General features: G+C 48.2%; 1 protein-coding gene across 1 annotated transcript in view; it reads left to right on the top strand.

Annotated features, from left to right (window-relative positions):
* Nucleotides 1–19,270, top strand: part of SNTB1 (syntrophin beta 1) — a 238,777-nt gene that overhangs the window by 204,414 nt on the left and 15,093 nt on the right. Inside the window, exon 4 of the mRNA XM_043879133.1 lies at nt 3,978–4,117. Coding sequence (XP_043735068.1) covers nt 3,978–4,117 — 140 coding nt within the window. The remainder of the gene's footprint in view (nt 1–3,977; nt 4,118–19,270) is intronic.

The following is a 19,270-nucleotide window of genomic DNA, read 5'->3' as shown; positions in this document are numbered from 1 at the left end:
GAAGTTGTCACATCTGTTTCAGGAGTCACGTTTCAGTAAAATGCAGACACAGCCCCAGAACTGTTGCATTAACATCGAAGAATCTTTGGATGCCAGGAAATTTGGATTTGTAATAGAAAGTAGCACCAAACAACAGCCTAAATATTCAAGCCTGAATAAGTGTCCTTGAAAGACTTTACAATATGAGCTCATGTGACCCAAAGTATGGCTTTAAAAATCTGCTCTTCAACATGGATTTTCTCTCCTTATAAAGTCAGTGGTCCTCATGGGCAGACTCCTGTTACCTCTGAGCATGCACGTAGAACCAGACTGCACCTTCTGCACAGAGTTGGTGGGGGCGCCCTCTGTGAGTCTGCTAGTAGCAGAGTTAACCTGTCAGCAGAGGTTTTTAATAAGTCACAAACTGTTCTAGGGCTTTGGAATTGTTCATACCTGTATATACCACTTGACACGTGGGCTAGTTTATGATTCCACAATTAGAAAGATCTGCATGTTACTGAGGGTATTTACTGTTGAGGTTTATTTCGCAAACTTCATATTGTTTTTGAAGAAGGATTCTTAGTTGTGTTCACACTGAGAAGACTGGTTCCAGACAAAGTCAATGGATCAGATCTGACTAGGTAAGATAGGCACTTTGGGAGGATTGTCTATAGCTTCTCCAGTCCTGTGTAATGAGCTGGAAAAGCAATTTACTAAGTTTAATGTTGTTGTTCAGTTGCTCAGTTGTGTCTGACTCTTTGCGCCCCCATGGACTGCAGCACGCCAGGCTTCCCTGTCCTTCACTGTCTCCCAGAGTCTGCTCAAACTCATGTCCATTGAGTCAGTGATGCCATCCAAATATTTCATCCTCTGTCAACCCCTTCTCCTCCTGCCTTCAGTCTTTCCCAGCATCAGGGTCTTTTCCAATGAGTCAACTCTTCACATCAGGTGGCCAAAGTATTGGAGCTTCAGCTTCAGCCTCAGTCCTTCCAATGAACATTCAGGACTGATTTCCTTTAGGATGGACTGGTTGGATCTCCCTGCAGTCCAAGGGACTCTCAAGAGTCTTCTCCAACACCACAGTTCAAAAGCATCAATTCTTCAGTGCTCAGCCTTCTTTATGGTCCACTCTCACGTCTGTACATGATTAATGGAAAAACAATGGCTTTGATTATACGAACCTCTATCAGCAAAGTGATGTCTCTGCTTTATAATATGCTGTCTGGCTTGTCATAGCTTTTCTTCCAAGGAGCAAGTATGTTTTAATTTCATGGTTAATGTAGAGGCTGGAAAAAACTTATTCCAACCCCCAAACACTTTATGCCTTGAGACCATAGCTTATTCACCTTGTACGGTCTGGTACTTTGCTTTCTCTGTCAATTCATTTTAATCTCTTAAAAGATGCTGTTGTTCTGCTGGAAAAAGCAATAAGCTAGAGCTCAATTTTTTTTGTATGCATAAAATGCATCAAGGAGAAAATAAGCCAGGCAGTCATTCATATTCTAGTATTAATAACTTTACAGGGCATTTCTTCATTCTAAAAAGGAAATTCTTATTTGAAATTGTTAGAAGAGGGGCATTAAAAGAGAAAAGTGATCATTGTGCAATGAATTCTTCCTGGGAGGAGGATGAATTGAAATTGTCAGCACCGAAAATATTCTTGGCTTGCCTTATCATTTTTCCCAAGGAAAGTCAGTACTTTGTCATATTGTTGCCATTTCCAAATAATACCTTTTTTTGAAAAGTTTAAACATCCGTGAGTCTTCCACAATTTTCTCACCCTGAGTTTTACCATCTGCCAGGTACCATGTGCGGCACATAACATGCACTGTCTCATTTGATCTGCATGCCAGCCTTATGAGGGCCATGCTGCTAAACAGGCTTTAGCTGTCATTCAGTCGCTCAGTCATGTCCGACTCATTGCGACCCCATGGATCGCAGAACACCAGGCCTCTCTGTCCATCACCAACTCCCGGAGTTTACTAAAACTCATGTCCATTGAATCGGTGATGTCATCCAGCCATCTCATCCTCTGTCGTCCCCTTCTCCTCCTGCCCTCAATCTTTCCCAGCATCAGGGTCTTTTCCAATGAGTCAGCTCTTCTCATCAGGTGGCCAAAGTATTGGAGTTTCAGCTTCAACATCAGTCCCTCCAATGAACACCCAGGACTGATCTCCTTTAGGATTGACTGGTTTGATCTCGTGTCCATAAACAGGCTCTAAATGGTGTTTATTCTGCATTTTAGATATTTTAACTCAATCTTCACATCCACCCTCTATAGGTCCTATTATTTCCCCATTTCACAGATAGAGAAACGGGGATACAAAGAGATTTGCTGACCTGCCCAGTATCACCTGATCTTGTGGGATCTTGCAGCACACTGTGGAGCTGTGATTTATATCCAGGGCTTCTAGCTCCAGAATATACTGTTGTATATTGATGTTATCATTATCAGGGGGAAATAGAAGCACAGAGAATAACAACTTGCCCCGAGTCACACAGGCATGAATAATGGAGCAGGGTCTCAGGTTCAGGCAGCCTGCAAGCTGCAGCCCTCGTATCCTGCAGATCGCCTTTTCTGATCAGTCGTTTCTAAAGCCGCACACCCTTGCTTCCACTCAGCACAGATCTCACTGAGGCACTTAAGAAAAGATAATGGTGAGAACAGGAAAGGAGGAAATTAGCTTTATCATTTATTTAGCTTCCTGATTAGTTTGTTTACTTGGTTCACTGTTTCCTTTCATTCTGAGTCAATGCGGAATAGTGGTTCATTAAGAGAGAGTTGAACAGATTAGTTGCCAGAGTGAGAGACGACCCTAACTTCATCTAGAGCAGTGTTTCTTATCTTTAATGAGCATATGAACCCTGAAGACCTGGTGAAGACGCAGATGCTGACTCAATAGGTCTGGGGTGAGCCGAGGTTCTGCATTCCTCGCAAGCGTCCAGGTCATGCCAATGCTGCTGGAACATGATCCGTGCTTTAAGTAGCAAGGCTGGAGTATTGAGCTTTTCCAAACTGATCAGAAAGATTTACCCCAGGGCCCAGAGTTAAAATGGGAAGGAAGACATTTTCATAAATGGAAGAACACTTAAGGAGTTTGGTCAAATCAACCCATGAAATAAGATCTGAGCTACACAGATTCAATCTTAGGATTGAAAGGACCCTTAAAGGTCACCTGGTCCAAACATCCAGCCAATATTTGAATCTTCTTGGATCCCTGCCAGGTCATCTCAGCCCTTGAGTTAAAGAAGTATTTGCCGTGAATGGAAATAAACATTCAATAGAACAAGAGAATTTCAAGATGGTGCCTGAATCACAGAAACAATCAAAGAGCAAACGGCTTTTGGAAGAGCTGTGATGTCTCACGCTAGCGCAGACAGATGTTTGCCTCTGTGCTACATTTTTAGAGTCTCTGGATATTGATTCAGAAGTTTTCAGACCTACCATTTCATAATAAAAGCAGTGCACTCTGTCAGAGGGCCACTTGGGAGTGCTTCTTCCCCTATGCGTGCACCCCGCCGTGAGTAGAGATGTCTGTGCTGACTGGCAGGTGGGAAACGCCACCGGTGTTGGCTGCCGGCTACTTCTTGGCAGCACTGACGGTAAACCAGGGCCCTTGAGAAACCGTATTTTCAAGGATCCAGCATCCTGCAACAATAAACGATTTACTCTCACTTTGATTTTACGTGCGTGCATCATGTCCAGCTGTTTGCGATTCCGTGGACTGGGGCCACCAGGCTCCTCTGTCCCTGGGATTCTCCAGGCAAGAATACTGGAGCAGGTTGCCGTTTCCTCCTCCAGGGGGTCTTTCAACCCAGGGATGGCCGGTGTCTCCTGTGCTTCCTGCATTGGCGGCAGAGTCACTGAGCCACCTGGCGACTGGCCTGAACCAAAAGACACTTGTGCGTGGGGCCTTCTGACGGGAGCTGCCAGCTTCTCCTTCCCAGTTTCTCTCGTCTCGGGCTGGCGCCTGATGGTTCTCTGCTTTCTGTTCCAGGTGCCCGGGGACAGCGAGAAGCAGTGGAAGCCAGCCCTGGTTGTGCTGACTGAGAAGGACCTGCTTATTTATGACAGCATGCCACGGAGAAAGGAGGCCTGGCTCAGCCCGGTTCACACGTACCCACTTCTTGCCACCAGGTAGCCATGGTCTTGTGTCTGGGTGTGAGGACTTTGCTGTTTGAATCTTTTAATCAATGGTAATTATTTCAACATGTGATATTACTGCTTCCTCTTGCAGCAGGAGCTGAGAGTTCCTCCAGAATGTAGGCACACATTTTTAGCCACTTAGATTAATATCATTTCTGGCGATATACAGGGCAACACAAAGCCGTTTCTCCTTAATGGGAAACAGTGACTCCAGTGACATGGTCGCAGCCCAGTCGCCTTCCCGGGTCTGCATCCCATCCACCTTCCCGGGTCTGCATCCCATCCGCCTTCCCGGGTCTGCAGCCCATCCACTGTGAGATGAACTCCACACGTGTGTCTACTCTTGAAGTTCAGGTAGAATCAAGTAAGGGTCTTCACTTGGTGGCACAAAGAATGTCATGTAGGGAAGTCCCACTGTGCTTTTGAAGCTCGGTCAGCAGGAGACCCCGTGGCAAGTCCTTCTGCAGCTGGGGTGCTTCCCCTGGAAGTGGGGCTGCTGGGGTCTGTGGTCAGCAGCTTCGGTGCACTTTTGTTGTTCATGTGACTTTATCCTAGCTCACCGTGTGCTTCAGTCCCTTCTCTGAAGTCCCGTATCCTGAGCTCCAAAGCACATCAGAGCAGACTCTTGCTTTCAGACCTGGCTCCTGCGGCTGGCTTTCTGTACATGCTTTTGATAATGGGTTTACTTTTCACTGCTCCTGCCACGTCTCTTTCTCTACCTAGAAGCTCTGTGTCCATAATGTCTGTGGCCCCTGCTGGCATAGTTGCTGGCAACTTGGGGCCCTTAAACGTCCATAGAATGAATTGTCGAACAATCTGGGGCAGGCTCTGAAAGGAGTTTGGTCCAACGGACAGAGCGTAGTGGACTGAGGTTTGGGGGCATCTGTTCTGGGTCAGAGATACAGTCGAGATGGCTTCTCCTATCCGAGTGGATTGAGATGCCAAACAGGTTATATTCAAGGCTCAGGTGCAAGAAGAGAACAAGACCCAGTAGCAGAGCAGAAGTGCCACAAAAATAAAAACGACAGCAGTGACCAGAGCCGAAGCTCCCTGAGCTCTCCCCCTGCTTACATCATGGTCGGCGATGGGGAACAGCACGGGCGTCCTGAGAGTACCCATTGTTGGCCTCAGAGGTGAACAGAGGAAGCCTTCAGGGGCTGGGAACCAGGCCTAGATCACTTACACATTCATCAAGTAAATAAAATGAAATAAAACAGTAATTTAATTTTTTTGTCCTTCAGCCTCAAAAATCTTGGCAGGATAACTATTAAAATACTATTCATGTTTCAGTGAAACCTCAATAATCAGAATACAAGTATCCTAAGATGTTCCTGCAAAGATTAGGGCTGTTCCTTGGGCTTCGTTCAAATTCAGCCCAATCCCTGTCACTTTCCGCAGTTAATATCCACACTCTTCATCCACTGGTGTTCAGGTTCTAAGACATTCCTGTAATTGAAACAGAAAGATTAGACCGCAGTCACTGTCTCCCAGTTACTAAGAAGATGTATTGGACTCATGCCTCTTGGAACGGTTTTCAGAAACAAAAGTTTAAAGAAGGTAAAGTTTCTAGGTACTTTTCAGGCAACTTGAAAATAAAACTTACCTTAACACATAGCGTTTGTCTCTCAGTTTCTGAGCATTCTGACTAGTGGAGGCTGCTGTTTCAATCCTGTGTGTGTGTACTTATTGATTCAGGATTTTAAACATTCAGTTCCTTGATTGCACTGGCCACATGTCAAGGATTCAGTAGTTGGGGCCGGTGGCCACTGTTTTGCATGGCAGGATCTAGAACAGTTCCACCATCACAGAACATTCTGTTGGACAGCAGTGCCCTGGAGCATACATGACTCCCTCGGAATTTGTCCCAAGCCGTCCGTCGGAAGCTTAGGCTACCCGGGGAGGTTTCATCCCCCAGACCCTTCAGGGTGTCAGCGCAAGCCGGGCACCTGTGGCTCTTTGTGACCCCATGGACTGCAGCAGTCTCCCCATCCATCACTACCTCCCAGAGCTTGCTCAAATTCACATCCATTGAGTCAGTGATGCCATCCAACCATCTCATCCTCTGTCGTCCCCTTCTCCTCCTGCCCTCCATCTTCCCTAGCATCAGGGTCTTTTCCAATGAGTCAGCTCTTCACATCAGGTGGCCAGAGTATTGGAGTTTCAGCAAATGAACTCTTAAAAAAACAAAGTCCCCTGAAGGAGGGACGGGCACACGGACACAGTAATTGGTAGCTGGGTAGCTGTCAGTGGGCACCAAAAGCACCCATCAGAGACTCACCAGCCATACGGATGTCAGGTCTGCGTTATGCGCAAAACACACAAAGAACCTAAAACTATAAGCCTGCGTCCAATATGGAGACAGAAGATGGAATTTCCATTCCATGCAAACTGTGCTCATTTAGAACAGAAGATGTAACATTTAAAAAGACCAGTGTCCAGGGGCTTCTCTGGGGTTCAGTGGTTAAGACTTCACCTTCCACTGCAGGGGGTGCAGATTGGATCCCTGGTTGGGGAGCTAAGACCCCACCTGCCTCGCAGCCAAGAAACCAAAACATAATATGGGAGCAATATTGTAACAAGTTCAATAAAGGCTTTAAAAAGAAGGAAAAAAATCAGGGTCTGCCATCTAAATACAAAGGCGACGTGCTGGGGATGCCTGTCTTCCCGTCTTGCCACCCCGTCCCAGATTACTGACCTCTGAACTGCAGAACAGCTCATCCTGATGTGTGTATTAACCCCGCGAGCAATGATAAAATCAGGCCCGTAATTGTGCCCCTGACCTCCAGCTGGAAGCCCGGGAGGCAGCTGAGATGTGGAGGCCGCAGTGGCAGTCTCTCCTTACTGCAGCCCTGCCTGGAAGCGGAGGAGCTGGACTCCCATCCTTGCTTTCTCTCCCACAACAGGGCTTACCCCGGCGGTCACGGCACCTCCCTCCTTCCCAGCCTACTCTGTTCATGCCCTGGGTCAAAAGCTGCCGTCTGCCCAGCCCAGCGGGGGATGCACTTTAGGGAATCGGGCTTTTAACTGAACTTTCACTTGCTCATCAGCTCCCGTGTTTGCCTACATTGGTCCTGGCTAGCTTCTTGGACCCTGTGCGTGTGTCTCGAAAAAGACTTTTGGGCAACAAACAGCAAGGAAGACGCGCCCTCCGTCTCCCCGTGTAATCACAGTGGAGACGCAGCCCCTTTGCAGCCGCAGGCTGGGAGCAGCTTCCCTGCCCTGAAGGCGGACACGGTCCCTGCGCAGCAGGCCGGTTCTCCTGTTACTGGAGGGTGTGTGGTGGGTCCGGCTGCTTGTCACTCAAAACCCAATCAACAGGCCAGGTTGGTGGAAAGTTTGCTTTATTTCAGGGGCCGGCACTGGGGGTGGGGGTGGATGTCTGTGCAAAGGCCCAGCCCTCCCCTGACAAGCGGTGAGAGCTCTCACAGACAGACTGGGCGGGGGCCTGCAGAAGCAGCGCCGGCAGCTCTGACCACTCTTCAGACTGGCCCTCAGTGGGCTGACGGGCATTGTCTTGGTGGTTTCGGGGACAGTTCATCCTCAGTTCCGGGGCCATTCGTTCTCATTTCTCTGGGGCCGGTTCTCAGAACTGTGGCAGCTCGTGTCCTGGGTAATGTCTGGTCATCGTGTAGCTAACTTCTCCCACCTGGTGTCCTAGTATCAATAAGACCGTTCGCAGGATATATCTCAGAATATTATCTGCAGCCCTCGAGAAAGAACTGAAGGCCCTTGACCATGCCTCATGACTAGATTGTTAGTATTCAGTCTCCGGGACTGCTTTCCGTTGTTTTCTCATTTGTCACTTTTCTGATTAAACGCATCCTTCGACTAGAGTTTTCCACACACAAGAGGCAGGGGCAGGCAGGGGATGTGGGTGGGGGCACGGACCACAGGGCCCCGCTCCGTTTTGCTCTGAGGTGGGGACCAGGCGTGGCAGACGCCCAGGGAAACCCCGGTCCTCCCACTATAGAAGTCACCCCAGCGCTTCCTCTGGGAAGGAGAGCTGCTCCCCAACCTCATGCTGAAGTTCATCGAGCGACTCTTTCATTTACTTCTTGTGTGTTCCGTGCACGCACCTGTGGCTCTGTGCGTTTGGTATATGAGCGTTCAGGCACATAGCCTGTCTAGTAGCATTATTTTTCCGAAGAAGGGGAGTCGTGTCTTTTTAAAATTTCTTTTGAAGACCTTCTCTTAAGGTATTATTTATAAACAGTGCTGTACACGAATCTTAAATGTGTAGTTCACTTAATTTTTATTTGTAGATACAGAGCCACTTCGTCTAAAGTTTTATTATAGGTTAGGGTGTCTGCTAATTAATCATCCTGGGTAACTTTATCATGAAGGCCATTATGTACCATCTGCAAATAGCTAGACCCAGCTGCTAATAAACCCGTGGCTGACCTTTGTGGAAGGAGCGTAAACAAGGCCAAGGGCTTTACATGGATTCTACCTGAGTTTGCAAAACTTGCTCAATTTAAGAATCACCTGGCTATTCATTAAACATACTGGTCCCAAGCACCCTGCCCTGGAGATCCGGGCTCAGCAGGCCCGGGTTAGGAGTCAGGAGTCTGTTTAACAAGCATCAGATATAGTGCTCAGAGTTACCACGTTTAACCCTCGCAGCCCTACGAGGTTTGGGTTTCATTCCTGTTTCACAGAGAAGTGAACTGAGGAACTAAGAGGTTACGTAACTGACCCACTGTTGTACAACTGGTGAGAAACAGACCCGGAATCTGATTCTGAATCTGCTGTTGTTTTAAAAGATTTAGTTAGTTTCAGCTGCTCTGGGTCTTCGTTGCTGCGTGCACTGACCGGGAGCTACTCCCCCGCTGCGATGTGAAGGCGCCTCTTGTGGAGCTCAGGCTTCAATAGCTGGGCACATGGGCTTAGTTGCCCTGTGACATGTGGAATCTTCCCAGACCAGGTACCGAACCCCTATCCCCTGCATTGGCAGGCAGATTCTTCACCACTAGACCACCAGGGAAGCCCTGAATCTACCTTCTTAACCACCATTCAGTAAAGTCAGAATGGTTGCTCCGATAGGTAAGAATCTGCCTGTAATGAAGGAGACTAGAGATCCAACCAGTCCATCCTAAAGGAGATCAGTCCTGGGTGTTCATTGGAAGGACTGATGCTGAAGCTGAAACTCCAATACTTTGGCCACCTCATGCGAAGAGCTGACTCATTTGAAAAGACCCTGATGCTGGGAAAGATTGAGGCAGGAGGAGAAGGGGATAACAGAAGATGAGGTGGTTGGATGGCATCATCGACTCGATGGACATGGGTTTGGGTGAACTCCGGGAGATAGTGAAGGACAGGGGGGCCTGGCGTGCTGCAGTCCATGGGGTCGCAAAGAGTCGGACACGGCCGAGTGACTCAGCGACAGCAACTGCACCATTCTCTGCAGCCTCCAGGAGCGTATTTCCTATTCCCTGAAGATCAGGTGGCTCTTTGAAATTGCTGAGTGGATCATATAAATCTTTCCTTAGTGCTCCTGACAACTTAGTCATAAACAGAGAGGCGTTCAGAACCTCCAGCAGAGTGAGGACAGAGCTGGGGACTCTCTGAGACCTGGAATTTATGGCCAGGACTTAGACCAGGGGCTCTCAAAATGTGGTCCCCAGCCAGGAACGTGAGCACTGCCTGGAAACTTGGGGCACATTGCAAATCCTCTGTCCCACTTCAGAAGAATTAAATCAGAAACTCCAGGACTGGGGCCTGGCCCACATGTGAGGGCACAAGCCCGCCAGGTGCCTCTGATGTGGGCAGATGAGAGTCCCTGGTTCAGGAGACTCTACTGGCTCCCAGGGTTCCTGGCGGGAAGGAAACGCTGTGGCCAGGACCAGGGCCTTTGTCCTCTGTGTTCTTCAGAAGCAGCACTTTGCTTCAGGCAGTGGTGACCACTGATGAGTTAGTTCAAAGGCTGTCCTGGATCCAGGTGCCCACAGGGTCATCAGCAGTTCCCAGAATGTGTCTATGGATGCCCTGCTCTTCCATCTTATAGGCATTTCCCACTGGTCCTTTGCTGTCTACCTCAGCTTCCTCCAAATGACTGCACGGTGCCCCATCAATGGATCCTCCAGGACACAGGCTGCTACTGCATAGCCATGACTCAAGTACAGACTCGTTTAGCATAAGGCCTGACACATGGCTACAACAAAATACCATAGGTCGGTAATTCTTTTCTCAATTGTGGCAGCTGGAGGTCTAAGATCAGGGTACCAGCAAGGTTTGTTTCTGGTGAGAACTCGTGTGTGTGTGTGTGTGCTGCATCAGGGTCTTAGTTCCCTGGCCGTGATCAGACCCGTGCCCCCTGCATTGGGAACACAGCGTCCTAACCACTAGGCCACCACGCAAGTCCTGAGAGCTGTCTGCTTGATTTGCAGATGCTGTCGCCTTGCTGTGCGTGGTCACAGGACTTACTTGTGTCCCTGAGGAGAGAAAACTTGAGCTCTCTGGGGTCTCTTCTTACAAGGACACTAATCCCATCAGAGCAGGGCCCCATCCTTGTGACCACATTTAACCTTAATGACCTTGGTTCTGTCCCTAAATACAATGACATTGTAGACTGGAGCCTCTCTATATGAACTGATGGCTGGGGCAGAATTCAGCCCGTTGCACCGGCACAGGACGGCCTTGTTTAACATGATCACGCAGCAAGACTGGCCGCTGTCAGTCCTCGTGCCGTCATCTCAGCAGTCCTGGGAAGCATCGGTCGGAGTGTCAGAGGGCCCTTTCTCTTGCAGAACTGTCTGGGACTGTAGCCAGTAGGAAACAGGTTTCTTCTAAAATCAAGTCATTCCTCAGGTCAGACATTTCATTGATTTGCTGATTTCTTTGTGGTTCTTTTTTTGGGGGTGGGGGGGGGCATCCAGGCATATCAAACGTATATTTTTCTGGAAGATGAAAATGTGATTGTGTTTCAAGGCAGAGGCACTAGAAACGCTCACAATGGTCTTGGTGTCAGCTGCCACAGGAAGCTTCCAGGCCATCACTCCTTCCACTGACAGCATTCCATGCTGCCTCTGTGCCCAGATGGTGCTGCTCACAGCAGTGTGCTCAGGAAGCTTGCAAACATATTGTAATTTTAGCTCCTCTCATCCCTCAGCTATTTATGAGGCCTTGGGAAAGCATTTTTTTGCTTAGCCAAAGCTTATTTGATGTTGCTGAACGTTAAAAAGAAAGAAAGAAAGGTGTTCTTGCCCAAACGGAGTGTCTTATCTTTTGTCACTGTCGTCATCATTAGCAAGTGAGACAGGTCTACAGAGAACGAGGATTAAGGTCACAATATTTCTGGAATTTAGAAGTGTAGCCCAAAAATTCTGCCCACCCAGTCCCAGGGGTTGGGGAAAGTTTCAGAAGCACAGAGCTTGTGAACAGAATGACGCTGCTCTGAGCCCAGTTTCCCGACCTGTCCGTTTGGAGGAGCTGCAGAAAAGCAACCCGGGAACGCGCACTGCTCCCCTTGACGTCACTCGAGGGCCGAGACGCGCAGCGTTTGTCTCGGGGAATCTTCGGTGCCTTAGCAGCTAACCTGTTTCTGAGTGCTAAAAGCAGGCGCAGACGTTTTAGGAATGCTTCCCACTGGGGAAGGCTGCCCAATTGCATCTGTCAGACTAAATTAGAATCAGCCTGTGGCTTTCACTCTGAGCCTGGGAGGCCCCTCCCTCTCGGAGGACGCGGGCATGTTCCGCGGGCTTCCCCGCGTGCCCGCGAACCCACGTTGTGTCAGGCGGCAGTGCGGGGTTGGCCCGCGCACCGGCCGTCGCGTGTGTCTCCGCGTGTCTGCTGCCGCTCGAGCCGGTGCGGAAGCCCTTCGGACGGGGGGCGGATTAGCTGAGCAAGGAGATTCGTGGACTTTGGAATCAGACAAGCCAGGAGTCAGATTCTGAGACTTCTGCTTGCGATGGGGCAAAGTATTGATATCAGTTCCTCTGGATCCAAGTCTCCTCATCTACAGGAAGCAGTAACAGTAACTTCTGCTGCCTCCAGTTATCGATAAGATGGATTTCTCAATTGCTCTTACAGTGAGTGTAAGCGTTCAGCACGTAACAGGTGTAATAAGTGGTGGATAAACGCCAGCAGTCGTTATTATTGGAGAAAGTAATTGGCGTTAATGCATGAATGGCTGAAAAGGAATTGGATCTCTTTAACCCTACACGTGATCCTGCATTTACCAAGGACTCCTAGTGTCTTACGCCAAAGTCATTGAGCTATAAGGACGGGGCTAAGAAAGACTTGTGGGTTTGTCTGTAGGGACGAGGACGTGTGAGGAGGACGTGTGAGATGGACGTAGGGACCTGGAACCCCTTACTTCATAGCACGAAGCTGGTCCTGAGTGCTGCCGCGGGGAATGCCTGGCAGGCGGTCACGTGGCTCTGAAAATGTACCTGGATAAGCCTGGTCGGAACTGGGCTCCTGTCTGCTTCTCCTTTGTTTAACAGGTCTTGGCTTGCACTCAGTATCCCTAATGATGTCCCTTTCTGAGAGATGGGACCTGGCCTGGTTCCTTTGCCACCATGTTTAGATGGAAGAAGTTTAGAAGGTGCAGTCAGGCAGGTGTTCAGTGATTCTTGGTCGAGGAACAACAGGCTTGTTCTTGGGCAGCCCCTCCTGTCTGATGGTTCCGGGAGTATTAGGTATTCTTCCCCTTCACTTCTTCCTGGAGACTGTTGACTGTTGGGCCCTAAGTTATGGTGACCAGCTGATGAACCAGAACTATCGAAGGGGTCTGACCAGTTGCTTTTCCTTCCTCTTTTATTTTTCTGTGGCTTGCACCGTGGCATATGCATGGAGATACTAATTACAGCAATTAAGGAAAATGAGGGTGTAATACTGCTTAGCAACCCGGTTACCTAATCTGTAATTTTACTAATTTGGCTGAATCTGTGTGCTGCAACTGTTTTGGTTTTAATTAAGGATATTAATAATAATGTTTTAATGGAACATTTTATGTGACATTCTCTAACGCCTTATCCAGAATTAAATTAGTACATAAGCATCCCTTGTGAGGTAGGGTTTTCTGTTTCTGTGTTTTTCTTGAAACTAGTCAGACAAAAGGGGCCTGTCTGAGGATCAAGAAACGATATGCAGTCTCACCTCACACCTCCGTTGTTGGTGGAGAAGCCTGTGGGCTGGTCCCCACAAGGACAGCTACTTCTACTGCCAAGTTCCCAAAATCTTGGACAGAGAATTTGACTTGAAAGGGGGCTTATCACACAACCTCTTTGAGCCTCCTGGTATCCGCCGCTTTGGGCATAGGACGTAATTTTAAAACATTTCACCCTTTCTTTTTGTCTGATAAAAAGATAGATGGGTTAGGCACCCATTTATTTATTGATAGTAGTGCATATGTGCTCATGTGTGTCCGACTCTTTGCAACCCCATGGATTGTAGCCCACCAGGCTCCTCTGTCTGTGGAATTTTCCAAGCAAGAACACTGGAGTGGGTTGCCATTTCCTCCTCCAGGGGATCTTCCCAACCCAGGGATCCAACCTGCATCTCCCGTGTTATCCCTGAGCCACCAGTGAAAGCACTAGTTGCTAAAGATGGATTTGGAAGCAGAAACAGGAAATGGATGTTAGGCTAATCTCATACAACATTCAATCCCAGTTACCTTTCCAGATCATATTTTTTCAGGATGACTTAATCTGGAAATTAGCATTTAATGGGTGCAAATCCAAGGTCTTTGGATTGAGCCATAAGTGCTCTTTGGTATGGTTGAGGGTCAGAGAATGGAGACAAGTCGTAATATCTCATAGCAGTAATTAATCAAACCTCTTGGAAAGGAGTCCTCTTTGTGTTCCAGTTGTTCATTCAGTCATTCATTTCACAAATACCTACTGAGTGTCTGCCATGTGCCTGGAATTGTTCTAGGTGCTACGTGTACAATAGGGGATAACCAAATAAAAAGCCCTGCCCAGATCAAATTAATTATAATAATGATTCTTACAGTATATTCTGTGCCTGGTGCTGTTTCAAACAGTATTCCTAAAACCCAGTTCATCCTAACATACTGCTGATCCATCCCAGATTGCACCTGAAGACCCCGAGGCACGGAGAGCTCAAGAAACTTGTCAAGGGACCTCCCTAGTGGACCAGTGGTTAAGAATCCACCTTGCATGCAGGGGACATGGATGGGTTCGATCCCTGGTCCAGGAACTAACATCCCTCAGCTGTGGGGCAGCTGAGCCCATGAGCTGCAGGAAAAGATCTTACATGCCGCAGCTAAGACCAGAGGCAGCCAAATAATTTTTTTCTTTTAAGGAAACTTGTCAAGGTCATACAGTTGGCTGAGAGCCAAGACTGCGTGTCTGCTCCCAGCTCTGTGCTCTGACACCGGTGGCTTGCCTCTCTTGCCCCGCTGTCTCCTGTTACACAGTCCTATTCATCTGTTCACCTGCCTGCACTCCTACACTCACTCACAGGGAGTGTAAACTCTTGCTGGAGTTGGTGGCTTTGCTTCCAACCATGGGAATGTGTATCTGAATTTTGTAACCAGGAACAAAACACGTCCTTGGGCTTCTCAAGCCGTTTCAGAGAAAACTTAGAAATTGAGTGTGCACTACAGCTTGAAAACTTGTCCCAGGGTACCAGTACTTTTTTCTTGTTGGGTAAGAAAGTTATCTTCTCTAGGGAGACAGCATTTTCTGGGTTGCTATAGTTTAGTCCCAGCTGCAGATAAGAAACAGATGGTCATATTTTTAAGGATACACAAATAACTTAAAATGTAAAATAATTGAAAGATAAATAATAGCTATTTCAGAGTCTTCCCCTGGGACTACAGATCAGGAAAGATGTTTGGAAAGAATCTTGGGAGGAATATAAAAAGACCGTTCCTGGCAGTATGGGGGAAAGTCAGGCCAACAGAGTCTATCCTTAGCCTTACCTTTTCCAACGTCCAAGTGATGACTTTTAAAATCTTAATGTCCAGCTGACATTTACTCGGTACATAATATCCCGAACCTGGTTACTGTAATGTGTTCCCAAATGCACTCGGCAAGTGAAGAGCCCATTAAAAACTTTTCAGTGGCCCCACATTTCAAAGGATTTCAAAATAGGTCAAGTGTGTGTGTGCGCATGCATAGTGTTCACCTTCTACTTGAATTCACGTTTCAAAAACGTCTTGAAAACCTTGTGTTCATGCAGTTACTCAGCCAGTATGTGTTGAACTGTGACCATAAGTCAGGTAGGATCCTAGACACTAGGGAATCCATGAGAGATGGGACAAGCCTCCTGCCTTGAAGGACATCAGCGGAGATGAGGTGGTGATCTTGAAGCCATAGGGTGGGGACTTTCCTGGCGGCCCAGTGGTTAAGGCCCTGCAGTTTCAACGCAGGGGCTCAGGTTTGATCCCTGGTCTGGGGACTAAGATCCCACCTGCCATGCAGCCAAAAAAAAGAAAAAAGTCCCTGCTCTGAAGCAGTGGATTGGTGATATGTGTGGAGTCCAGAGGACGGGCACCCACCTTCAGGGGATCCATGCTACGCTTGCTCTGGAGCACCAGCAGTTTGCTGAGCTGTCAGCAGTAAGCTGCATCCCCCAACATCTTCCTTCACCCGGAACCTGTCTGTGTGAACACCTGAGCAATGAACCGCACACTCAGAGAGGCGCCCAGGAGCTCCCACGGGCTCCAGCCCCGGCAGGCTCAGCTCATCCTAGATCCCAGGAAGCAAGTCCTCTGCTCCAAGCGTGGCTCTCACATGGCCCGCAGAGGGCTCAGATCTCAAGGCGAGAGCGCGTCCATCCCAGTGAGAGCGCTTCCATCCCCGTGAGAGCGCATCCATCCCAGTGAGAGCGCTTCCAGCCCCGTGAGAGCGCTTCCCGCCCCGTGAGAGCACGTCCATCCCCGTGAGAGCGCTTCCATCCCAGTGAGAGCGCTTCCCGCCCCCGAGCCGCTGGCCGCAGAGCTGACTGGTGCACAGACGCTGCAGATGCGTGTGCCTGCCTCCTCCCGCCTTCCCATTCCTCTCTCTCTTCTCCAGACTGTGTTCTCAGTGGTTTCTGATGCTCGGTTAGAAGGAGAGGGAAAGGGCTCTCTGAAGGCCCCTCAGGGCACCCCGGAATCCAAAAGGACCCTGAAAGCTCTGCCAGCAGGTCTCAGCTCTCTCCTGTTTCATTTGCTGGTGGCCAGTAGGTGCACTTAAGGGGTTAATGAGGTCACAAGTGTAGATTTCACCCCACCTGAATCAGTTAGCTTCATCCTGAGAAAGGCCATTTCTCAGCCTGCGGATGTCAGGTAACAGGAGCCAGACATGGACAACTTAGACAAAAAAGACAGGAACCAGTGCAAGACAGCGCAAATGACTTCATCTAGTATTCCGACTCGGAATTGCCACCAACATTAAACAAACAAAACATATATTCCAAAAAAAGAAAAAATGTATTCCACACTAAGTCAGAATGTATATATTTTTCAGTGCCATGGAAGTCCTGATTCTAAACATTAAAGTGAAAGATTTGGGTTCATTTTAGTCCCATAGCCTTGTAAAGCTAATCTTTACATTGTGTGCTATTTATTGCTTAGAGAAATTTTTAAGAATTTTTTTAAAAAATAAGTAGAAATAAAACCACCCACAAAATTGCTTGACATTTTAATGGATTTGTTTGCAAGCTTCTGTTTTATATCATTGAATTGTGTAGTAAGTTAGTAAGTAAGTTAGAGTCGCTCTTTGTGACCCCATGGACTGCACAGTCCATGGAATTCTCCAGGTCAGAAACCTGGAGTGGGTAGCCTATCCCTTCTGCAGCGGATCTTCCTGACCCAGGAATCAAACCTGCGTCTCCCGCACGGCAGGCGGATTCTTCCCCAGCCGAGCCACAGGGGAACCCACTGAGCTGCATACCTGTGCTCAGTAGTGTCTGACTCTGGTGACCCCATGGCTCATGGGCCCCGCCAGGCTCCTCTGTCCATGGGGTTCTCCAGGCAAGAAGACTGGAGTGGGTTGCCATTTCCTCCTCCAGGGGATCTTCCCGACCCAGGGATCAAATCTGCATCTCCTGTATCTCCTGCATTGGCAGGCGGGTTCTTTACCACTGAGCCGCCTGGGAAGCCCTGCTTACCAAGAGTCTCTCCGTGAATATAGGTGCATTTCCCCACATTCACAGATATTTACAAATAGTTTGTTAGGTCTATGCCGTTCCCCATCCTGAGGATGTGTTCCTGTGCGCCTTGTGTAGATATCTGATGTAGGTCGTTTGATTTTCACCTGGAAGGAGTATCCTTTTGTTACCAGTATGCACACTAAGTAGCAGGGAAAAAAATTTACTCTGCCTCAGTTTACATACTCAAAAGAGCACATAATTCAGTATGTCTGCTGTTCTTCACATGGCAAATCAACTTGCTCTTTAACACAGATATTTGATAACTCACACTTGAAAGTGCAAGTCGCTCAGTTGTATCCAACTCTCTATGACCCCATGGACTAAACAGTCCATGGAATTCTCCAGGCCAGAATACTGGGATGGATAGCTGTTCCCTTCTCCAGGGGATCTTCCCAACCCAGGGATGGAACCCAGGTCTCCCGCATGGCAGGCAGATTCTTAACCAGCTGAGCTATCACACTTGGCTAGTTGAAAAATCTGTTTTTCCTCTTCCCTTTTCTTCGTCAATGAGAATTTGGTAATAAGACAAAGAACAAAGTACTCCAGTAGTCCTTCCTCCAAAGGCACTTTTTTCCCATCATTATTTCCTATAACAGTGAGTTTCCCCATCAAAACGTCCTGTGCCCGCTGTGGGTCAGCTTCATACAAGGCTTGCTCAATCCTTGCTGTACTGGGTTAGTGATTTCATTCCTTACATCCAGACTTAGCAAATGCAAAATTTCTAGCAAATTGCATTTTCCAGTTATTATTGGCTTTAATTTTAGTGTCTCTGGAGGAAAAGAAGTCTGGGTGAGAAGTGCCTGAGCACGGGACGCTTCCCGTTTTCTGCCTCTAGGTGACGCTTCTGCTGGCCATGGACTGTGACAAAGTCGATGTCCCTTGGGTAGAAGCTAAGCGGATAGAAAGTGAGAGCGTGAGCAGGACAATCGTCAGGAAACTAACCTTTACTGATCGCTTACTAGGACGCATTGAGCACTGAATTAAGTCCTTTACGTACTTTCTTCTTAGAACTGTCTCTTTCTGGCTATGCCGGGTCTTCGCTGCTGTGTGGCTTTCTCCGGTCGCAGGAAGGGGGCTACTTTCTAGCTGCGAGGCGCAGGCTTCTCGTGCTGGTGGCCTCTCTCATTGCGAGCACAGGCTTGAGGTGCACAGGCTGGGTTGCACGTAGCCTGTGGAATCTTTCTGGGCCAGGAATCAAACCCTTATCCTCTGCATTGGCAGGCAGATTCTTAACCATGGACCACCAGAGGAGTCCCTTTATATATTTTCTTATATTAACATTTAATCTGGTAGCTTAGCTGGTAAAGAATCCGCCTGCAATGCCGAAGTCCCCGGTTTGATTCCTGAGTTGGGAAGATCCCCTGGAGAAGGGACAGGCTACCCACTCCAGTATTCTTGGGCTTTCCTGGTGACTCAGATGGTAAAGAGTCTGCCTGCCATGCGGGAGACCTGGGTTCCATCCCTGGGTTGGGACGATCCCTGGAGGAGGGCAAGGCAACCACTCCAGTATTCTTGCCTGGAGAATCCCATGGACAGAGGAGCCTGGCGGGCTACAATCCATGGAGTTGCAAAGAGTTAAACACGTCTAAGAGACGAAGCACATCACAGCAATCCTACCCCTAGTCGTATGAGGCAGGAACACATTTCTTAAGTAAGGAAACTGAGGGCGGGGGCAAGGGATGGAAATATCTATTGAGTACAAACCGTATCTAGGTTCTGTACTAGGTACCATACACAGACCCTTCACTCGACCTTTACAGCCCTCCTTGATGAAGTATGACTCTTAGAACATTTAACTTAAATGGTAGAAGAGGATCCTAATGCAGGTGGCTATTCCTCCCAAACGTGTGTCCCTTTTCAGCTTACCAGGCAGCCTGCCAGCCATGTCCAACTGACACAGATTTTAAGATTTTAAAAAGGAAGTACTAGATATATTTCTCTTTTTTATTTCATTCATTTTACTTCCATCTTTAGGTGGTGTGTTTTTTTTTCAACTTTTATTTATTCATTTTTTGACCTCACTGCACAGCCGGTGGGATC

The sequence above is a fragment of the Cervus elaphus genome, chromosome 21, assembly GCF_910594005.1.
Source record: "Cervus elaphus chromosome 21, mCerEla1.1, whole genome shotgun sequence".
Lineage (NCBI taxonomy): Eukaryota > Metazoa > Chordata > Mammalia > Artiodactyla > Cervidae > Cervus > Cervus elaphus.
Note: the sequence above shows the minus strand (reverse complement) of the source record. Positions and strands in the feature narration are given on the sequence as shown.